Consider the following 19,665-nt stretch of genomic DNA (forward strand, 5'->3'; position numbering starts at 1 on the left):
GCTGGTTAGCATTCGAGACCTGATCATATTCTTCTACATTCTGCATCCCATGAAGACCATGTCTTATAGAGTCTAGAACCGTCAGCTATCAGAGGTCTCCAGGTTAGTGTTTCTAGGCTATATATTGTGTCACAAAACTGGTCTCTTTCCAGGTGGACAGCCAAAAGCCGTGGTTCATATTCATTTTTAAAATCACACTTACTTCTTGGCAAATAATGAAAAAGCAGATTAATGTACTCCCACCAAATAAACAGATAAAGATGAACCTGCATTAGCTATTATTATTATGTATAATCTGAATAAATGTAAACATTTACTAAAACACCAGTAAAGACCTAGACATAAACCCCAAACAGAAACATGACTTACCTAGTGCTCCTAATTACTGCTCCACTCTTATCTACACTGGATCAACGAACCCCATTTATACGGTTTCACAAGATAAAAGGCATGGTGGGGTGGGAGCAAGAAATTCATGGCACCAATTACAAAGTAAATTTAGAAAAATCTGAACAAAAAATGTAAACAAATTACATCTACAGAGAGTTGTGAAAACACTCTGCAAACATTGTATTTTAATTCTGACAACAGTATATTTAAGCATCTTTAGAAACATTCCACAGCAGCTCAGTTGACATACTTACAATATTGATAGGCAAAATAATTAAGAAACACAAGGTGCAGTGAGAAACTAAGCTGCCAGGTTGCATTCTCAGTCGTCTTACCTGCTGCACACAATAGACACATTTGCAACACTGCACTTAAATCACGCATGTAAACTTTAATATATGTATGTCTGAAAATGAACTTGTGATATGGCAGAATCCATAAGGTAATGACCTTGTCTTTCTTATAAATGTCTACATGACTGCAACTCTAACATGGAAATTCATCTGTGATTCTGAGATTTAATTATGCTAAATGGAAACACTGTTTTGCTTTTTTGTCCTTCAATTAATGCAGCAATTACTGTATTAAAGGTAAAGCATCATTTATATTGTTGGGTAAGAATATTTCTAAGGAACTAGTTGGATTCTTTTGAGATTACTACAGGCAGTTCAACAACTGAGATAATTGTGCTTCTCTTAAAATGGATTCAACAGAACAGTGAGGTAAAGGCCAAGATTCAAGTCTTCCACTTAAGTCACTCAAGAAAGCACAAGTTTTGCTTTAAAAGCAACACACTAGCATTTAACTGACATCCATTACTTCTGCACCAAAAGCTGCACTAGAATCTTTTTGAACATTCTCAAACAGTGTAGCCATTTCTGCATTAGCACGGATTTGTGAGATGAATTCAGCCATCACAGGACTCTTCTCAACTTCTGGGACTGTCAAGAGAGCAGCCACAGCTCTCATAGCAGAACGTTTGAGTTCATCTTGCTTCTCAAATTCTTGTTTTACTGACCCAGCTTTTACCTGCAAGGAAACAAGTCTAAATGAACATTCAAGCTTAGAGAAATGACTTGAAATTACTAAGAAAAAAATGTTGAGTATAATGCACACATTGCTAGGCTTCGTTCAAAAGTTAGAGTGGTACACTGAAAGTTGTAGGTGTGGCACAAGCATACCTCTCAACCTTTTAGCACAAAAAATCTGGACAAAGCCTGACATAATGGGGGTACAAAGGTCCAAAAATAGGAACATATTTTAAATATTGCTCTTATAAACTTAGAAAGTTGCTAAAATAACAGGATTTGTCTTAGCATGCATTTTTCTGATGTATATGAAGTCTGAAACAAATTTATATCATTACTTAGTGACTTCAGTCCTGAGATTATCCCAGTGATTTGCCAGAAAATCACAAATTTTATGAAGGGTCAAACCAAAAATGAGGCTAATATCTGGTCAGTTGAGAGGTATGAGCATGAGGTTGCCTATCTGATGGCACTAAAGTACTAATATCAGTGGCAGATCTGGGTCCAACCTGAAAGGTCAAACCACATGTAGTAGGTTTTGCACAATAATGTGATTTGTCTAGAGTCTAGACAGATGTCAGTAGCACAGTACAGCTTATAAAGCGGAAACAGAAAAATAGTCAAGGACTGCCTTGGCCTACTATCCTACATAACAAATATGCTACTACTTCTTAACCGATATCCAGCTTCATTAGTTTCCAGGTTCTTCAAGAAAGTACAGTTGTGCAAGTCGCAGTTACCTGTAACAGTAGATGTTCAAATTTTGTCACTGCCACTGTTCCCTGACAACTGGACAGCTTCACAAAGTTCTGGCTCCCCCACATCTTTGCTCTGACTACTGATTAGCTAGTCCCAAGGAGGGAAATCAGCAGTCAGATTGAAAATTTCTTCAGGACATTCTTGCCCATACAGAGAGAGAGGAGAGAATCCTAATAACCTGGAAAAAACAACCCCCCCCCCCCAAAAAAAAAAAAAAAAAAAACAGTAATAGCAAAGAGACTTCTAGAGACTTTAGGTTATATAGATTGATTACCAAAACCTATCACTCATGGAAGGAGGAAGGATACTGATTCAGGAGTCCCTGGTTAATGGCCCTAGCAAAGCTCACCGTGGATCTTGAAAAGGAATCTGCTTTGTAATACTTTGTAAAAGTTTGCACAGAGGACCATGTAGCTGTCTCAAGAATGTTTCTAAAGCTCATCCCTTTCTAGTAAGCAGTTTAATCATTTTTACAGAGACTTGGCTAAATTCAAGTATCAGCAACTATGATGTGGGAATACAGAATTACATCTTATTCAGAGCAGACAAAATACAGTCTATTAGTGGCAAAGCCAAAGGTGGGGGAGTTTGCCTGGAGTAATAACAATGAGACTGCCTTCAGCCACTGCTCAGCAGACACCGAATACCTTACGTTTAAATGTTGTCCATTCTATCTGACTACGGAATTTGCAGCCATTTATATCACAGCAGTCTATATACCTCTGAGTGCAAACACTAAAAATGCACTTGCTAGCCTGTGAACTACAAAACAAAAATCCAGAGTGTGAATATTATGGCAGGAGATTTTAACCAGGCCAAGCTGAAAACAGTACCACCACACTACTATCAATACATGAACTCTGCCACAAGGGGAGCAAATACATTAGACCAAGTGCATGCAAATGTCAAACAAGCTTTCAAAACAGTTCCCTACCCACATCTTTGCAGCTCAGATCACAATTTTATGTTGCTGATCCCAGCCTACAAACCCATGCTGCTAAGAGGAAAACTTCCTGGAAACAAGTAAGGATCTGGTCAGAAGGAGCAGTCTCAGCCCTGCAAGACTGCTTCAAATGCACTGACTGGAACCTATTCAAAGAGACTGCCACCACAGAACAGCATGTAAACTTGGATGAGTACAGTGAAACAGTAGTGGGGTATATCACCAAATGTGTCATGGATGTGACCACCGTAACTATAAGAGCAAACCAAAAAAACAATTCTCACTACCATAGTCTAAGAGGTACTGAGAGCATGTAATGTTGCCTTCAAGTCTGGAGATAAAGATGCCCTGAAAGTTGCCAGCGCCAGCCTGAACAAGGCAGTAAGAGCAGCAAACATGCTCATGGGCTAAAAATACAAAAACACTTTGCAGATCAAAAGGATCCTAGGCAGCAGTTGAAGGGCATTCAGTGCATTACTGATTACAAACCTCAGTCAACACAGTGTGTAGACAATCTGGACTTTCTAGACAAACCTAACACCTTCTTCAGCAGATTTGAAGAGACAAACACCACCTCACCAAAGAAACTACCCATGGACAGAGATGCCACACTGCTATGTCTCAGCCTGGAGGCAGTCCGAAAGAACCTAAGAAAAGTTCAGCCAGGTAAGGGAGCAGGTCTTGACATGATTTTGGGTCATCTACTCAAGGACTGTGCAGATCAACTGGCACCTGTCTTCACTAACATCTCTCAGACAGGCTAGTACGGCAAGATGTTTCAAATCTGCTATCATCATTCCTCTGCCAAAGAAGTCATCCACAGTCAGATTAAATGACTACTGACCCATCGCACTCACACCGGTAGTGATGAAATTGCTTTGAAAGGATGGTCAAAGAGCATCTATCTTTTTGCCTGCCTGCATCTTTTGATCCTTTACAATTCGCTTACAAACCAAATCGCTCGACTGCGGATGTTATATCCCTGGCATTACATCACACCTTGAACCATCTTGAAGACAAAAATTGCTACATACATATGCAGTTCATATACTTCAGCTCAGCCTTCAACACTGTAATACTACTGCAGCTGTTGTCTAAACTAAGTCAATTAGGCACAGAGAATACACTCTGAAACTGGACTCTTGACTTTCTGACAGACAGGCCCCAAACCGTATGAGTTGGCAAGAACCACTCATGATGCATCACCTTGAACAGAGGGGTCCCACAGGGTTGCTTATTAAGTCCATTTCTCTTCACAATACTGACCCCAAGACTGCTCTGCAAAGCATAAGACGAATCACATCATCAAGTCTGCCGATGATGTGATCGGCCTCATCAGAAATGACGAGGGGGCATACAGAGAGGAAGTGAATCAACTCACCAAATGGTGCATTGACAACAACCTAGGACTAAATGTTGACAAAACAAAAGAAATCATTGTTGACTTTAGGAGGAAGCAAGGGTCCCACACACCCATCACCATCAGTGATACAGCAGTGGAAAAGATAAAAAGAACCAAATTCCTAGGAGTACACATCCCAGCTGACCTAAGCTGGGCAACAAACACCTCCAGCCTTGCAACGAGAGCCCAGCAATGTCTCCACTTCCTCTGGAGACTATGCAGAGCAAATCTCCCCTTTCACATCCTCATGACCTTCTACAGGGCCATGATCGAAAGCGTACTGACTAACATCACAGTCTAGTACTGAAACTGCTCATATGCAGATCGCAAGGCATTAGAGAAGATTGTAAAACAGGCCAGGAAAAATCACAGGATCAAACCCAGAGTCCTTACAGGATCTTTACTCTTGCAGATGCTATGGCAGGGTCGTGAAAGTGATAAGGGGCAAGTATCATCTCGCACATGGACTGTTCCACCTCCTGTCTTCAGAGAAATGATACAGAAGCATCAGGTGTCAAGATTCAGAAATAGTTCCTTTCCACAAGTGATCAGACTGTTGAACATCTAACTTTAACAATGTTAACACTCCCTCTGTTTGTGAGAACACCATAAGTGCAATATGATTGTCTTTACTGTTGTAGAATTAAATTATTCTATCTAAGGTATGCAATCTGAACTAAATTATTACTTGCAGAAGTAAAGGAACTGTGAATTATGCTATGCTGCTACCCTATCTTAAAAATGGTGTTGGGTAAGTTATCTATGTGTGTATTTATATCTATACTATCTAGAATTTCTTCTGTTATATGCTTCCTTTACGCTCTTGTGAAAACTGTTTAATGCACATGAGCCTGAAGCAATGAAATTTCTTCCAGTAATACATTGCATTTGTTGATCTGAATGACAATAAAGTTTACTTTGACTAGTACCATAAAAGAAGACAAGACTCTAATAGAATGTTCTTTGATACTGCCTAGAATGTATTTGCCAAGGTGGGAATAACAAAATTCAATAGCTGAGGATAATCACCAGGAAACTGTTTCTACATAGGGTGCCCCTTTTTTGTCCCTTGAAAAAAAACAAATAGCTGGTCAGCTTTTGTAAAGGACTTGGTTCTGTCAAAATAGGACCCGAGCTGAATCTTTTCTCTATGTTTTTTTTTTTTTTTTCGGTTCCAGAAAGAAAAATTAATGGCTTGATTCAAAGTAAGCACTGAAACCACTATGGGCATAAGATAGGGATTTGTTTTTAATAGGACCCCTATCTATATGGAATACGAGGTAAGGTTCACTCACCATGAGAACCTGAAAATGAGATAATCTTCTTGCAGATGTCAGAGCAATGTTGAGTACAGTTTTCCCAAGTCAAGAACCTTAAATCAGCTTAATGAACAGGTTCAAAGGGTGACACAGTCAACTTCTACAGCAGAAAGTGGAGAGCCTCACGGAAGAGCAACTGGTGTACAGGGAGGTCTCAGGTTTAGGAAACTGATTTACCACAAACAGAGAAGAAAGAGGAGGATCCATGGGAAGACGTGCTGAAATGGCCAAAAGATGAGCCTTTATAGAGGAATAAGAAAGAACAAAGGAAAATAATTTAGACAAATATTTGAGCACAAATGCTACAAAATACCCAACAGGCCTCTGGTTACTGGCTAGGCACCAACTAGAAAATTACTTCCACTTACCAATATAGGATTTTGAAGTACCAGGCTTTCATGGCCTCCGTAGTACCTGCTGCAAGTCCTTGTGAAATAAGTTTCTAAACTGTATTAGAAATGAATCCTCCAGGCAGTTAGTTGAAATTGATTGAGATTGGGGTGTATAAAAACTCCTACTGTCTTGTGTAAGTATCCCCAGTCTTTGAGGAAGCATGTGGTAATTGCCCTTGGCCAATCACACAAGGGAGAACTAATGAAGTTCATCATATTAATTACTGCTGCAGTAGTGTTAAGATATATGGATTATATCTTGCCAAGGATAATAACAGCTGACCAGCTTCCAAAGTTTCAGGGCACCTTCTACATACACAAACTGTCAGGCATCTTGAGCTGAGCTGACTAAAAGATTGCTTGGGTGCAAAGCCTTTCAGAGCTTTACTGCCATTGAAGAGTGCACTCCTCTGAGGCTTTCAAAGATCAATGGTCGGCATGTGCTTTCCTTTGTTAGGCAGATAAGTTCCCTTTAGGGAAATAAATTTTTTTAATTTTATTGATGTTTTATTACTTTCCTCTCCAGGAAAAGTATTTTAAAGCTAGGAGTGTTGTGCTTTAACAGACCGTCTTGAGATTTACCATACTTGTAAACAGAGCTGTCATTTTTTCTGTCAGTTTAAAAGTGCTGTAAAGGCTACTGAAAATATCTTTCTGTGGAGAAATTGGGTTTATTTTACTTTTGTAAGGCTGGCATAATATTTTAAAATGCTTTTTACTGTGTTTTTCTGTCAAAGTAACCTTTGTGGACTGGTAGTGTTTACCGGCAATTTGCTGCCCATCTACCTTGGGAAGAGAGGCACAATTTTCATCTTGACCATGGAACAGAGTACCACTCATAGATTCATAGGTTCATAGATTAATACTAGGCTAACTGCCCTCATGGGCCATTTTTAAGCCTATAGTAGAATACAACCACATTGAGAAAAGACTTTTAATACAAAGAACAGCAGCAAAGCTTCCGGGTCTATACCCTTCCTCAATGCTAAATACAAATTCAAAAATAAATCAGTTAGAGTTAAATAGGAGCCAAAAGAAGTCATGTGATCGCAGCCAACCGATCAGATGACAACATATAAAATCACAAACAAATTGTTTTAAAAAATACAAAATTTAAAAATGACATGGGAAACATATATAAAAAATTAAGCATACATGAAAATAAAACACATATAAAAAATATAAGGGACATATGTAAAAAATTACAATCAAAATTTACTCTGCTGTAACCTCAATAAAATAGGCTTTAAGGTAACAGTAGTATTAAGGCCAGGTGGATGATCAGCAGCTAACCTCAAAATCCATTCATATTCCTTAACTTCTAAAAAATTATTAATATCACCACCTCTCAAAGACATATGGACCGTGTCTACAACCCTAAATTTAAACCTATGCATGCTACTATAAGACAAAATATGTTTATAAAGTGCATTCTTGTCATTATTCCTCCTGATCTCAGACTTATGTTCAGTAATACAGTCTTTTAGTCTTCTCGTGGTCTTTCCTACATAGAATGATGTACATTGGAGACAAGTAGCCAAATAGACCACATTGGTGCTAATACAATTAGCTTAAAGTTGCAGACACGTCCAGTAACAGGGTGGGTGAAAATATCACTCCCTTTACCTAGGATATCATCACAGCAAGTATAGTCCATACAACAGAATGTGCCCACCCTTGTACTAAGTTGTGGAATGCGTTTACGGCTATACTAAAGGTTGGTTTAAGTAACACAGCCCTGTCTCTTGAAATTTTACCCATTAAATCACAGAGCAATGTTGAAACACAGCCATTATGTAGAATGTCCATCTTCATATCCTCAATCTGTATTAAAAAAGCACCATCATCTGTATTGAGCCGACTAGCTCTACTAAACTGCGCAGTGACTATCCCTTTAAAAATATGTGGAGCATGCATGCTGTTCCTATGAAGGTATCTACCAGCACATACTTCTTTCTTGTGTATACTCATACAAATAGAACCCTCCTGTAGTGCTATACATAAATCCAAAAAGGTAATACTGGTTTCAGAGTAAGTCATTTTAAACTCAAGGAAGGTAGTTGTACCATTCAAATAATCTAAATAAGTGCACAATTCACCAATAGACCCCTTTCAGACAAGGGAGCAATCATCAAAAAACGCTGATAGAAGCAAACCTTATTTAACAGATTAACATTACTACACACATATTTGGTTTCCCACTTATGGAGAACCAGATTGGCATAAGTATTGGCCACAGATGTGCCCATTGCAACACCAGTGAGTTGTAGAAAGAACTTATCGTCAAACAAGAAAACATTCGTAGTAAGGACCAAATCTAATAAAGAACAAATGTTCTCTATTTGTCTAGCAGGCATAGTGGCCATGCTAGTCAAAAACTCTCTGATGGCCTCAATTCCAAGGTCGTTAGGGATAACCGTAAACAAAGATGAAATATCAGGGGTAACAAATAGATATTCACCCTGAGATAACCCAGTAACATTTAAACTATCATACCATTTCCTAAATTTCAATATGAAATCTGTCGTATCTTTTAGCACATTCTCACAACCTAACAGAAAGGGGTGCAATTGCTTCTGTAAATAAATGGAGATTGGTTCTGTTAACCAACCATTACCAGATACAATTGGTCTCATGGGAGGGTTGCATAGACATTTATGTATTTTAGGCAGCCCATACAGTTGTGGAACAACTGGGCAGGGTACAGTAAAGAAATGAAAAAGATCAATACCTCCCCATTAAGCTGAAGGTCATATATAAACATATTAACCTTACTGATACATTTTGTAATGTATAAAGAAGAAATGCACTTAAAAGCATTCCCATCATCAAGCAATAAATACATAGCTTTCAAATAATCATCACGATTCATTAAAACCACAGAACCACTCTTGCCAGCCTGCTTTATAACAATAGAAGTGTCCGTCTCTAGAGATTTAAGAGCTGTAAACTCATCACTTAAATTGTAAAATTTATTTTTGTTAGCATTACAATATAGACTTCTAAGCTCAACCTCACATAGGTCATGGAAGGCCATAAGAACATGCAAACTAATAGGAATAAAAGTACTTTTCCTCTTACAATAAATGGATTGACTTAAGGCAGAGTCTTTAAATAGCACTTTTAAGTTAACACTTCCAACAAACTGCTTTAGGTCTGTGAGAGCCGCAACGATATTGTCAGCAGCTGTAGGAATAAAACTAAGTCCTTTCTGTAACAAGGACAAATGTGAAGATTCAAGACGAAAAGTAGATAGATTAACAATACCATGAGTTACCGCGAAATCAGTTTTCCTTGCCCCATAGGGCTCTCGTTCTTCCGCTTGATTCCACTGAGATTTTGTCTCTGCGAGGATCGGCCCCTCGACACACTCCGTTCTTTCACTTTTTCCGGTCGATCCAGCTGATAATGTTTCTGGGTAACATTTAAAATCAGCTGTTGACACCTACCATTCACATTATCAGCACCATGCTCTTTCTCCACTGATTCAACCACGACGTGCGCACTGACATGTGTACTGGTACCAGCCTCTGGTATGGAAGTCACCGAAGCATCAGAATGTAGAGGCGTGTCCTTAGGCGAGTTGGCATAGCAGAAGATACTAGGGGTATGGAGTCAGAAACACTCACAGATGAGGCTCCAGTATTACAAAAGTCATTATTCGATATACGCTGCCCAGAATGCTTGTTAACAACAGAAAAGTATTGTTTAGGCCAAGAGAAGATAATGGCCCCTCTGAAAATCAAGTATACCACTCTTGAGCTTACGTTTTTTCGTAGCTTCAAGCCTATCATCTAGTGTGTGCAGTCTGTCAAGCATCTGTTGGCACACATTGGTCAAACTAGAAAAACAGGGCATAGAGAGCAACTTGTTCTCCAAATTAATTATTTATTCCTTTAAATCAGTCTCAGTTTTAAGGAAATGATCATTCATCAAGGACATATAGTCAAGGCTTAGCTTCAAGTTAAGCTGTTGCCAACGTTTAAGTAGATCTGGACATACCTCTCAACCTGGTAACATCAAAAATCTGGACAAGGCCCATGAAAAATAGGTACAAATCTGTACGCTGATTAGCATGCAATTTGCATACATAATTATGTAACCACGCCCACTCCAATGGAATTGTGGGATACCAACTTTCAAATGCAAACTGAACAGACAACCAAAATATGTCACTAGAGTCCTCCTGTAGCCATTCCAATGTCCCACTACCTGGCAATTTCACCCCATTTACCATAAACACTAATGTGTGCATACTGCTTTAGTAATACAATGATTATTTGGATTTTTACATTTTACAGACCAATTCACAAACACCAGTAGACACCTACCAAACAAAACAACACTGTCTCACAATGAAAATAGACTTGGCATTAAAACTTCTCTGTCCTTGAAACACACATTCATTGAAACTGCATTGAAATCCACACCACATTCAAAGAAAATGCATTTGGCCAGTGTTGGATAAAGATTACCTTTGGGCTGTTTTCAAATCATTTGCCCCTTGCACACAAAACAAGAAACATACATGTTTTCTTTGATACACCTTCCTGACTTTATTAAATTATATTCCTTGCATAATACAGCACACTTGTTAGACAGAGCACATTTTACATTTATTGTTTGAACATTTTTCCAGTAGGCTGTAGGCAATGAAACAAAATGCATAAACCAATAATGACAAAACTGCCCAATTCAGAACATTTCCATCATAAAAGTCTTCTTCCAGTGTGTCCACACCCACACTATAAATAGAATGACAGTAGTGTAAGCCATAGGCATATTGCACAGCTTTTCACACTTCTTTTCAATTTCAGTTTTTTTGGGGGGGTACAAAAGGCCAAAAACTAGGTACACATTTTAAACATTGCTTGTATAATTTTGGAAAGTTGCTAGAATAAAATGTGTTACAACCATGCATTTCACTGGCAAATCTCAAACCCAGGACCCTGTACACTACAGTCAGAGCAACATACCACTATGCCAAATCAACAGTTTCCTGAAAGACAGGAAGACTGAAACTTAAATGGCTATCATTTAGTGAATTCAGTTCTCACTTGTCACCATAGCTCTCAACCTATTTGCACAAAAAAGCTGGAGAAAGACAATAATGGGGGAACTGAGAATTCAGTTCTCACTTGTCACCATAGTCATAAATCTGCAGGATTAGAATAAGAAAACATTTTACTAAAACTATCTGGAGTAGAAAACTCACATCTCCACAATGACAGCTGATCTGGAAGACAGTGTTTACTGTTAACCTATGCAGTTCTTCCTCTTCTCATTCCCACCCCAGCTTTAACCTTTTATCTTATTTGTATATTTATTTTTGTACACTCTTGCCAGTTTCTAACTTGCTTCAACTCTAACCACACTGTCTGTATGAATATATGCACACACTCAATGAAGCACTCTGACTCATCCTGGCCTTACCAGGCAGCTCTCGGTGTCGCTTGTATAATTCAGACAACAGGTATTGACTTGTGATGTTGTTATTTTCTGCTGTAATGTTGCATTTCATATTTATGAAATGAGTATTGTACTGAGCCACTGTATATGTTCCTAATACTATAGTTTGTAAACAGCTGTTGCTCGTTTTAACTGAACAGGGTCCAGTTTGGATCAGACCACAAGGAAACAGTAAATAAAGAAAATGAGCCTTAAGATAATCTGAATTTTTAAACTTATAGGTTCATAGATTAGTACTAGGCTATTTGCCCTTGTGGGCCATTTTAAGCCTAGCCAAGTACCCCATGTGAGAATCAAACCCTTCACCTTGTGTCTGCAAGGTAAACACCTTAACTGATAAGACAACATTAATTTCAGTGACATTACCAATGAAAAACTTGGTATTGTACATTCAAATACATCTCTCAAAGATCCCTTGTTATTTGCAGGGAAAACATATTAGACTATTTTGAACTGTCAAAAGAAATAGTTTTAGTAATCTGGTAATGCATTTAAAATAAATTCACACATTATACCAATGGTTCATAGATCTCCCCCACCAACACACACACACACACACACACACACACACACACACACACACACACACACACACACACACACACACACACACAGATATGGCAAAGAGTCATAAAGCCTCAGAACTCAGTGCTAACTAAAATATTTATTTTTCTTTACACAGTCACAAAAATGGCCCAAAGTTATTCCCCTAGACTATGAATTTTGAGATAGCAAGGTTTGCTGTATAACTGTCTTTTCTTTGCCTTCAAGTATGGCATACCATTATAAAATGAATACATAAACTGTATTCAACCCCTGCCTGGAAGTCAGACTGAAGGACTAAACCACAAGTTACACAGGAAAATTTTAGCAGTCCCAACTGAAATAGCAACTTCTCTTAGTTTGCTAATCTTTGACTAGGATACACTGTCGCACCTTAAGACAATTGCATTCACCGACTTTAAAAAGCAAAGAAAATCATGTGGCGTTCAGTAACATCTTAATTCTACTGTACCTTCTGTCTGCTCGCTCTGCAGTTAAAAGTTTATGGCTAATCCTCCTGCAACAGACACGTGGCTTTCAGCTCTGCATTTGAAGAAAACCTGCCCAAAGGGCAGCTAGCTAGGGCATTCATTTAGTATAGTATTAGTAACAGTTACAGTATGGGTCCGACTTGGCTTAAAAAGTAAAGTAAATGTATGTATTCTAATCCTCCTGTGACAGACGTGCACCATAGATATCCTGTGTTCTGGTCCAGTATTCAAACAGATGCGCGGCATGCTGACGGAGCTGACGTCATCACGCACGTGATGACGTCAGCTCAGAAAGCGCAAAAATAAAAAAAATAGATTTAAAAATCGGAAATAATGGGGTGCCACTCAGGAATCATGGCGCCCCATTATTGGGACCCCAAAACTCGGTAAAAACCGAGTAATTTGGGACAGTTGAGAGGTCTGGATCTGGATAGACATTGCCATATGACAGCATTTTTAAGATCCTTAAGCCTCGTGGAATAATGCCCATGTCAAGATAAGCTAAAAAACTGAAACATTGCCATTGCAAGCATTTATAGGATCCAACTTTCTTCTCTAATAGCTCTAAGTTCTTATTAAAGTCAACAGCAGTTTCAGACAGTGAAATGGAAAGGTTGTCAGTAGTTTCCATCTCTCCAGGAACCAAATTAAGGAGTAGATTAACCTCTCTAGTTAAGAGAGCTTTCACAGAAATAGTAGTTTCCATAAGGATAAGTATAGGGAATACTGGCTGAATGGCTCTCAATCCACAAATCCCAATGATACAGCAGGAGACACAGCAACAAAGTCCAAAGCAAGCACCCACTGTAATACCTGAAACAAAAGCAGTAGTAGAATACAACCACGTTGAGAAAAGACTTTTAATACAAAAAACAGCAGCAAAGCTTTCGGGTCTACACCTTTCCTCAATGCTAAATACAAATTCAAAAACAAATCAGTTAGAGTTAAATAAGAGCCAAAAGAAGTCATGTGATCGCAGCCAGCCGATCAGATGACAACATATAAAATCACAAACAAATTGTTTTAAAAAATACAAAATTTAAAAATGACATGGGAAACATATATAAAAAAATAAAGCACACATGAAAATAAAACACATATAAAAAATATAAGGGACATATGTAAAAAATTACAATCAAAATTTACTCTGCTGTAACCTCAATAAAATAGGCTTTAAGGTAACAGCAGTATTAAGGCCAGGTGGATGATCAGCAGCTAACCTCAAAATCCATTCATATTGCTTAACTTCTAAAAAATTATTAATATCACCACCTCTCAAAGACATATGGACCGTGTCTACAACCCTAAATTTAAACCTATGCATGCTACCATAAGACAAAATATGTTTATAAAGTGCATTCTTGTCATTATTCCTCCTGATCTCAGACTTATGTTCAGTAATACAGTCTTTTAGTCTTCTCGTGGTCTTTACTACATAGAATAATGTACATTGGAGACAAGTAGCCAAATATACCACATTGGTGCTAATACAATTAGCAAATAGTTTAAAGTTTTAAGCCTAGCCAAGTTCCCCATGTCAGAATCAAACCCTGCACCTTGTGTTCCTAAGGTAAGCACCTTAACCATCACGCCAACCTCCCACCCAATAATCAGCCATGCTCAGTCTTGAACCTGGGATGCTATATACCATAGTCCCAGCAATTTTACCACTAGACCATCTTAGCTCACAGATTTTTTCAAGTGGCTGCCCATTGTAGGGCCTTCTTCCAGACACAAAAATAGATAATTAAGCAACCAGCCTTTGCCAACACAGCAGGTTAGCAATTTACTAATTTACTCCAGCTACAGGTGGGTGACACTGCTGTGGCTATTTGTTGTACCTCTGACCACTCATCTTTTACACCAGATTCCTCTGGTATAGCACTTACAGCCACCGTGGACTGGGGGTTATCCACAACTTCTGCGGCTGTTGGGGTATCCTCAGTGGGCAAGGGAGAGTCACTCTTGCCAGTCCTGGGAGAAGGAACAGGGAAGTTTTCCCTGGTGTGTCAGAATAATGTGCCCAACCCTGGTGAAGCTGCTGCTCTTGACATTAGTAACATGGTTGGCTTCATTTTTTCTGTCAGAAAGAAACAAAAACCAAGCATGTATCTACTCCTCAAATTGCTTTGGATGGGTGGCTCAGGATTTAATTTAGGCTATTGATCCTTTCTGTAAAATAGTTTCTGGTAAAAGAAAGAGGGATTCCTCTTTTCCTGAACAGATTCAAGATTCTGAATCTAAACATGGAGATGCAGGGATGGATACATTTTTTCCCTCAGATTTCTGATTCAGTCTTAGAAGAGTGCTTATAGGTTCATAGGTAAGTACTAGACTTGCTGCCCTTGCAGACCATTTTAAACCTAACCTGTGGTTGAAATAACCTATCCCATTTGGTTATAGCTTGGCTTTACCCAGCCCCATGGTTGATAATTATATATTACCCCTAATGAAAATAACTGGGATCACACCAAAGATAATTTGAGGGGACCCATGCATGGAATAAAGCATTCAGGAGCCACCTCTCTCCATTAGTAGTACAGAAGGCAGTCCTGGAATAAATTTACCATCTCCCAGCCATAGATCTAAGCTGCACATGAAAACGTGCACAGATTAACAGATGAACTTTGTTTTATGTGGATGGGGAGTCTATTCCACAATAGAAGTATCCCCTGCAAAATATACCTGTTCCTCCAAACCATTCTGTTGATGTTGCAGAAGAGGTTTAGATCCCTAGACTGAATATTTCTGATGCCAACTGACTTGCTGATGTGCAGTAAATCCATCAGCAATGGATTGGAGGATGCCTTGTATGCCAAACACAGGTCACCTCTTAGCAGTCTGTAGGATACAGACTATAGTGATGGAGTTCTGAGTCAATCCATGTAGGATATGTTATTTAAGCCTTTTATCCTTTTAGTAAGATATCTTTGTGGGTGTTCCAGTTGTTGCAAGTGTCTGGACAGATACATACCAAAGGGGGCATTATATTCAATGATTGGCCTAATGAGGGCTGAGTAAAGGGGAACAATGACATCCCTAGATATAGACACAATCCCTTTGTTTATAAACTATGCAGTATAAAAGGACTTTGTTACAACAATAGTCAAATATTGGTCAAAAGGTATGTCACTGTCCACATAATCTTCCAAATCCTAAACAACTAGGTCAACTCTTAACGGCGTACCCTCCATGTGGTAGCTCCCTGGCAGATGACTTCCCAAAGGATACATTAATACATTTTAATGGCATTTAGTTTCAGACCATGACTTTACTACATATATTTGGGACAATTTAGCTTATCAGTGGGAGTGGTAAGCACTAGGTAACCTGTCTACCACATAAGGAGTGGTTCTGGACCAGAAATTGTAGTTACTGGCCGTTTGGGCAATCTCGTCCATCGCTCTCAACTTTCTGATTTGAAAGCCTGCATTTGCACTTGTTTCTGTCCTGTAACTCGTCTAGTGCAGGTACAGATTCTTAGTTTTAGCACTTAAATTTGCTTATTCGTGCTCAGCACTTGTTCAGAACTTGTAAGCACTAGATAAGCTACTAATTACTATAGCACTCACCTTCCTCATTACCTAGAGGAAAATAGTTTTTGTACTTACTTTTCTCACTTGCTTAGAGGAAAAACAGCTCTTGCATTCAATTTCCTCACTTATCTAGAGGAAAATATTTTTTTATTCAGGTATGTCCAAGGGTCAGCTCCCAGTGTTCTCTCCTGTCTATCTGATGAATTGGGGCATCTTGAGGCAATGTAGAAATTGCCTCGTACACAGACAACCCTCTCCTCCTACCACCCAACACTACAACCTGCGAGAGATGCACTTATCTAGCCAAACTGGAGGTAAAGCTCTCTCCAACGAAGACTGAACCTGACAGTCATGAGGAGAAGGTAAACATTTCATCACACCACACTCATCACAGTCTCACTAAATCTACACCACCAAATTCCACAAATAGTAACACAAAAACATTTGTGGAGGCTCTCAATAATAATCTGTCTAAGCAACAGAGACCTACAAAGCAGAAACGCAAGCAACCTCCATCCCCCAACACAACCCAAATGACACACAGCCACAGACTCAGTGTGCCACTCAACCACAGCCAATAAGGCAAAACAACATAGCCGACACTCTAGTCATAGGTGACTCTAAGTCATGCACACTGATGTCCCACTCACCAGGCTAAACAAGGAGAAGGTTACTGCCAGCTGCCTGTCGGGTGCCAGGATCCGCCACATAACCCACACACTCAGGTCACTCCACAACAAGTACAAATATGACTCTGTCATTGTCCATGTTGGTGTGAATGACCTGAGACATACCTCCCTGGACTACATGAAAAGAGACATGGAAGAGCTCTCCGATCTTGTAGCCCAGGCAGATATGACCCTAGTCCTGAGTAGCATTCTACCATCACCCAGAATGGTACCGCAGTACAAGGACAAAATGACTGACTTCAACAATTGGCTAAGCTTCTGGTGTCATTCTGGATGACATGGTCAACAGACCACGATGCTTTGCCACAGATGGCCTGCACCTGTAGCCCCTGGGATTCCGGATACTGGTTAAGGCTCTTGCTGTCCTTATAGTATCTTTTTTTGGCAAGGTTCAAATGACAAATTCACCACTGTAACAGGAACAGGCAAGCAAAAACTGAGGGTAATGCTACTCAATGCTAGAAGTCTAAATCTCAAAATGCACTCACTCGAGGCACTCCTTAAAATGGAGAACATCAATATCTGTGCAGTGACTGAGACCTGGTTCAAGGCTCCAGAGAGCACCCCTGCACTACCAGGCTATAATTCATACCACACTTTTCGGCTATGTAACCTGGACCTCAACACCAAAGGCGGAGGTGTGTCCATATTCATTAAGGATATCCACACCTCCAGGCTAGCTGCTCAGCATAATGCATCCGAGGTTATCCAAGTGAAACTAACTCTGGGCAAAACTGCATTCCAAACTGTAGCTTGCTACAGATCCCTCACCATGCCCCATGATTCCCACTCCTCTTTTCTTGATGTGCTGGAAAATATTAGGGTTCAACCAAACACCCTAATAATGGGCGACTTCAACTACCCCACCATTAACAGGGAAAACTACTTGTGTACCAACTCCTTAGCTCAACGCTTTCTGGAATTCATAAACTCCAATGCCCTGGATCAACTTATCCACACCCCCACCAGGGGCAACAATATCCTAGACCTAGTCATTACCAACATGAGTGACCGGTGTTCCACACCTGAAGTCAACTCCTTGTTGATTCGATCCAACCATAAGATAATCACCCTTGATATCCACATCCCGACTCCATTCCCCATTAAGGAAACCACGGTAAAAAATTTCTCCAAAGCCAACTTCATGCTTCTTAAGACAGAAGTGGTGAACTTCATGACACCCATGCAGATGGACAATACAGTTACAACTGCTGAATCCTACACAAATGTACTCTATAAGCACTTATACGAGTGCATGGATCATGCTATCCCAAACAGAACCAAGATGCTATCCTCAAAAAAAAAAGAAAGGCAATCTGGTGGTCCCCTGCCATAAACAAACTGTACAACAGAAGGAAGAAACTGTTGCAAAAGAGAGTAAAATCCCACGAGTGGAGGAGCTCCCTGGTCAGCCTCAGTAAGAAGCTGAGATCCCTTATAAGATCCTCCAAAGCTAGCTATGAAAACAAAATCACCACTAATTCTAAGGACAACCACAAATCATTCTATAGCTATGTCAAGAATCTTGATGGCAACACCCTGATCTCCTCTGAGCTACAGCACAACGGTATGAAAATTACAGAACCAACTGATATTGCCAACATCCTGGCAGACAGGTTCAGTGCTAACTTTATCCCCCCCAACCCCTAAAGGGCCCATATCTATACAAGAAGAATGCAGAGTCCCTGTAATCACAACTATGCAGGTAAAAGCTGCACTCTCTAAAGCCAAAAACACAGCATCCATGGGACCAGATAACATCCTAGGCTGCGTTTTACACAAACTTCAGAATAACCTGGCTCCCCACTTAAGCACCATGTTCAATAATAGCCTCACATCAGGCTTTGTGCCCACTGAATGGTGCACAGCAACAGTTATCCCACTCCAAAAAGGGGGAGCCACCACTGATCCCAGGAACTATCGACCTATTAGCCTGACGAGCCTGGTCTGCTAAGCCATGGAACATATCATCATGGAATTCATAAACAAAGACATTGGTAACCTCCAAACTCTGGATCCCAAACAGTTCGGGTTTGTGAAAGGCAGATCATGCCTCCTGAACCTGATCGACTTCTTTGAGGCAGTCACCAAACCCGTAGATGAGGGTAAGGTGGTTCGCACAGCCTATCTTGACCTCGCCAAGGCTTTCGACACCATCCCCCATTCTGGAATTATAGCTAAACTCCCTAAACTAGGTATAAATCCCTACATCACAAGATGGGTTGCCAACTGACTCACTGACAGAACCCACACTGTAAAAGTTGCAGACTCCAAATCTGACCTCAAAGCAGTGACAAGTGGAGTACCACAGGGTTCCGTCCCAGAACCTCTCCTGTTTTCTACTTCTCTGAAGTACAGGCTAACACAGAAGGCCTCTGGCTAACGAAGTTCGTAGATGACTGCAAACTAGGAGGCATAGTCAAGTCCCCAAATGATGTGGACATCCTACAGAAGGGCCTCGCTGAGACAGATGCCTGGTGTCAGAGCCATGGCCTCAAGCTCAATGCCAAAATGTGCAGTGTCATCCCCTTTGGTAAAAACTCTGTACCCATGAACTACCACATAGGCAGCAATCTACTTAACACCGAATGTGTGATAAGAGACCTTGGAACCCGGGAGGACAATAGTCTCTCCTTTGATAGTGACATTGCCACAGTAGTCAGGAAGTCCTTCTACATGGCACACCTCATCATAAAAAGGTTCT

General features: G+C 39.9%; 1 protein-coding gene across 1 annotated transcript in view; it reads right to left on the minus strand.

Annotated features, from left to right (window-relative positions):
• Positions 1-530: 530 nt before the first annotated feature.
• The window catches only part of LOC122807680 (cullin-associated NEDD8-dissociated protein 1-like), a 1,198,738-nt gene continuing 1,179,603 nt past the window's right edge, over positions 531-19,665 (minus strand). The window contains exon 15 of the mRNA XM_044078634.1: positions 531-1,419. Within this exon, the coding sequence (XP_043934569.1) occupies positions 1,192-1,419 (228 nt within the window). The 3' untranslated portion in view covers positions 531-1,191. The remainder of the gene's footprint in view (positions 1,420-19,665) is intronic.

The sequence above is a fragment of the Protopterus annectens genome, chromosome 7.part1 (genome assembly GCF_019279795.1).
Source record: "Protopterus annectens isolate FY-2018-M chromosome 7.part1, PAN1.0, whole genome shotgun sequence".
In the NCBI taxonomy this organism is placed as follows: domain Eukaryota; kingdom Metazoa; phylum Chordata; order Ceratodontiformes; family Protopteridae; genus Protopterus; species Protopterus annectens.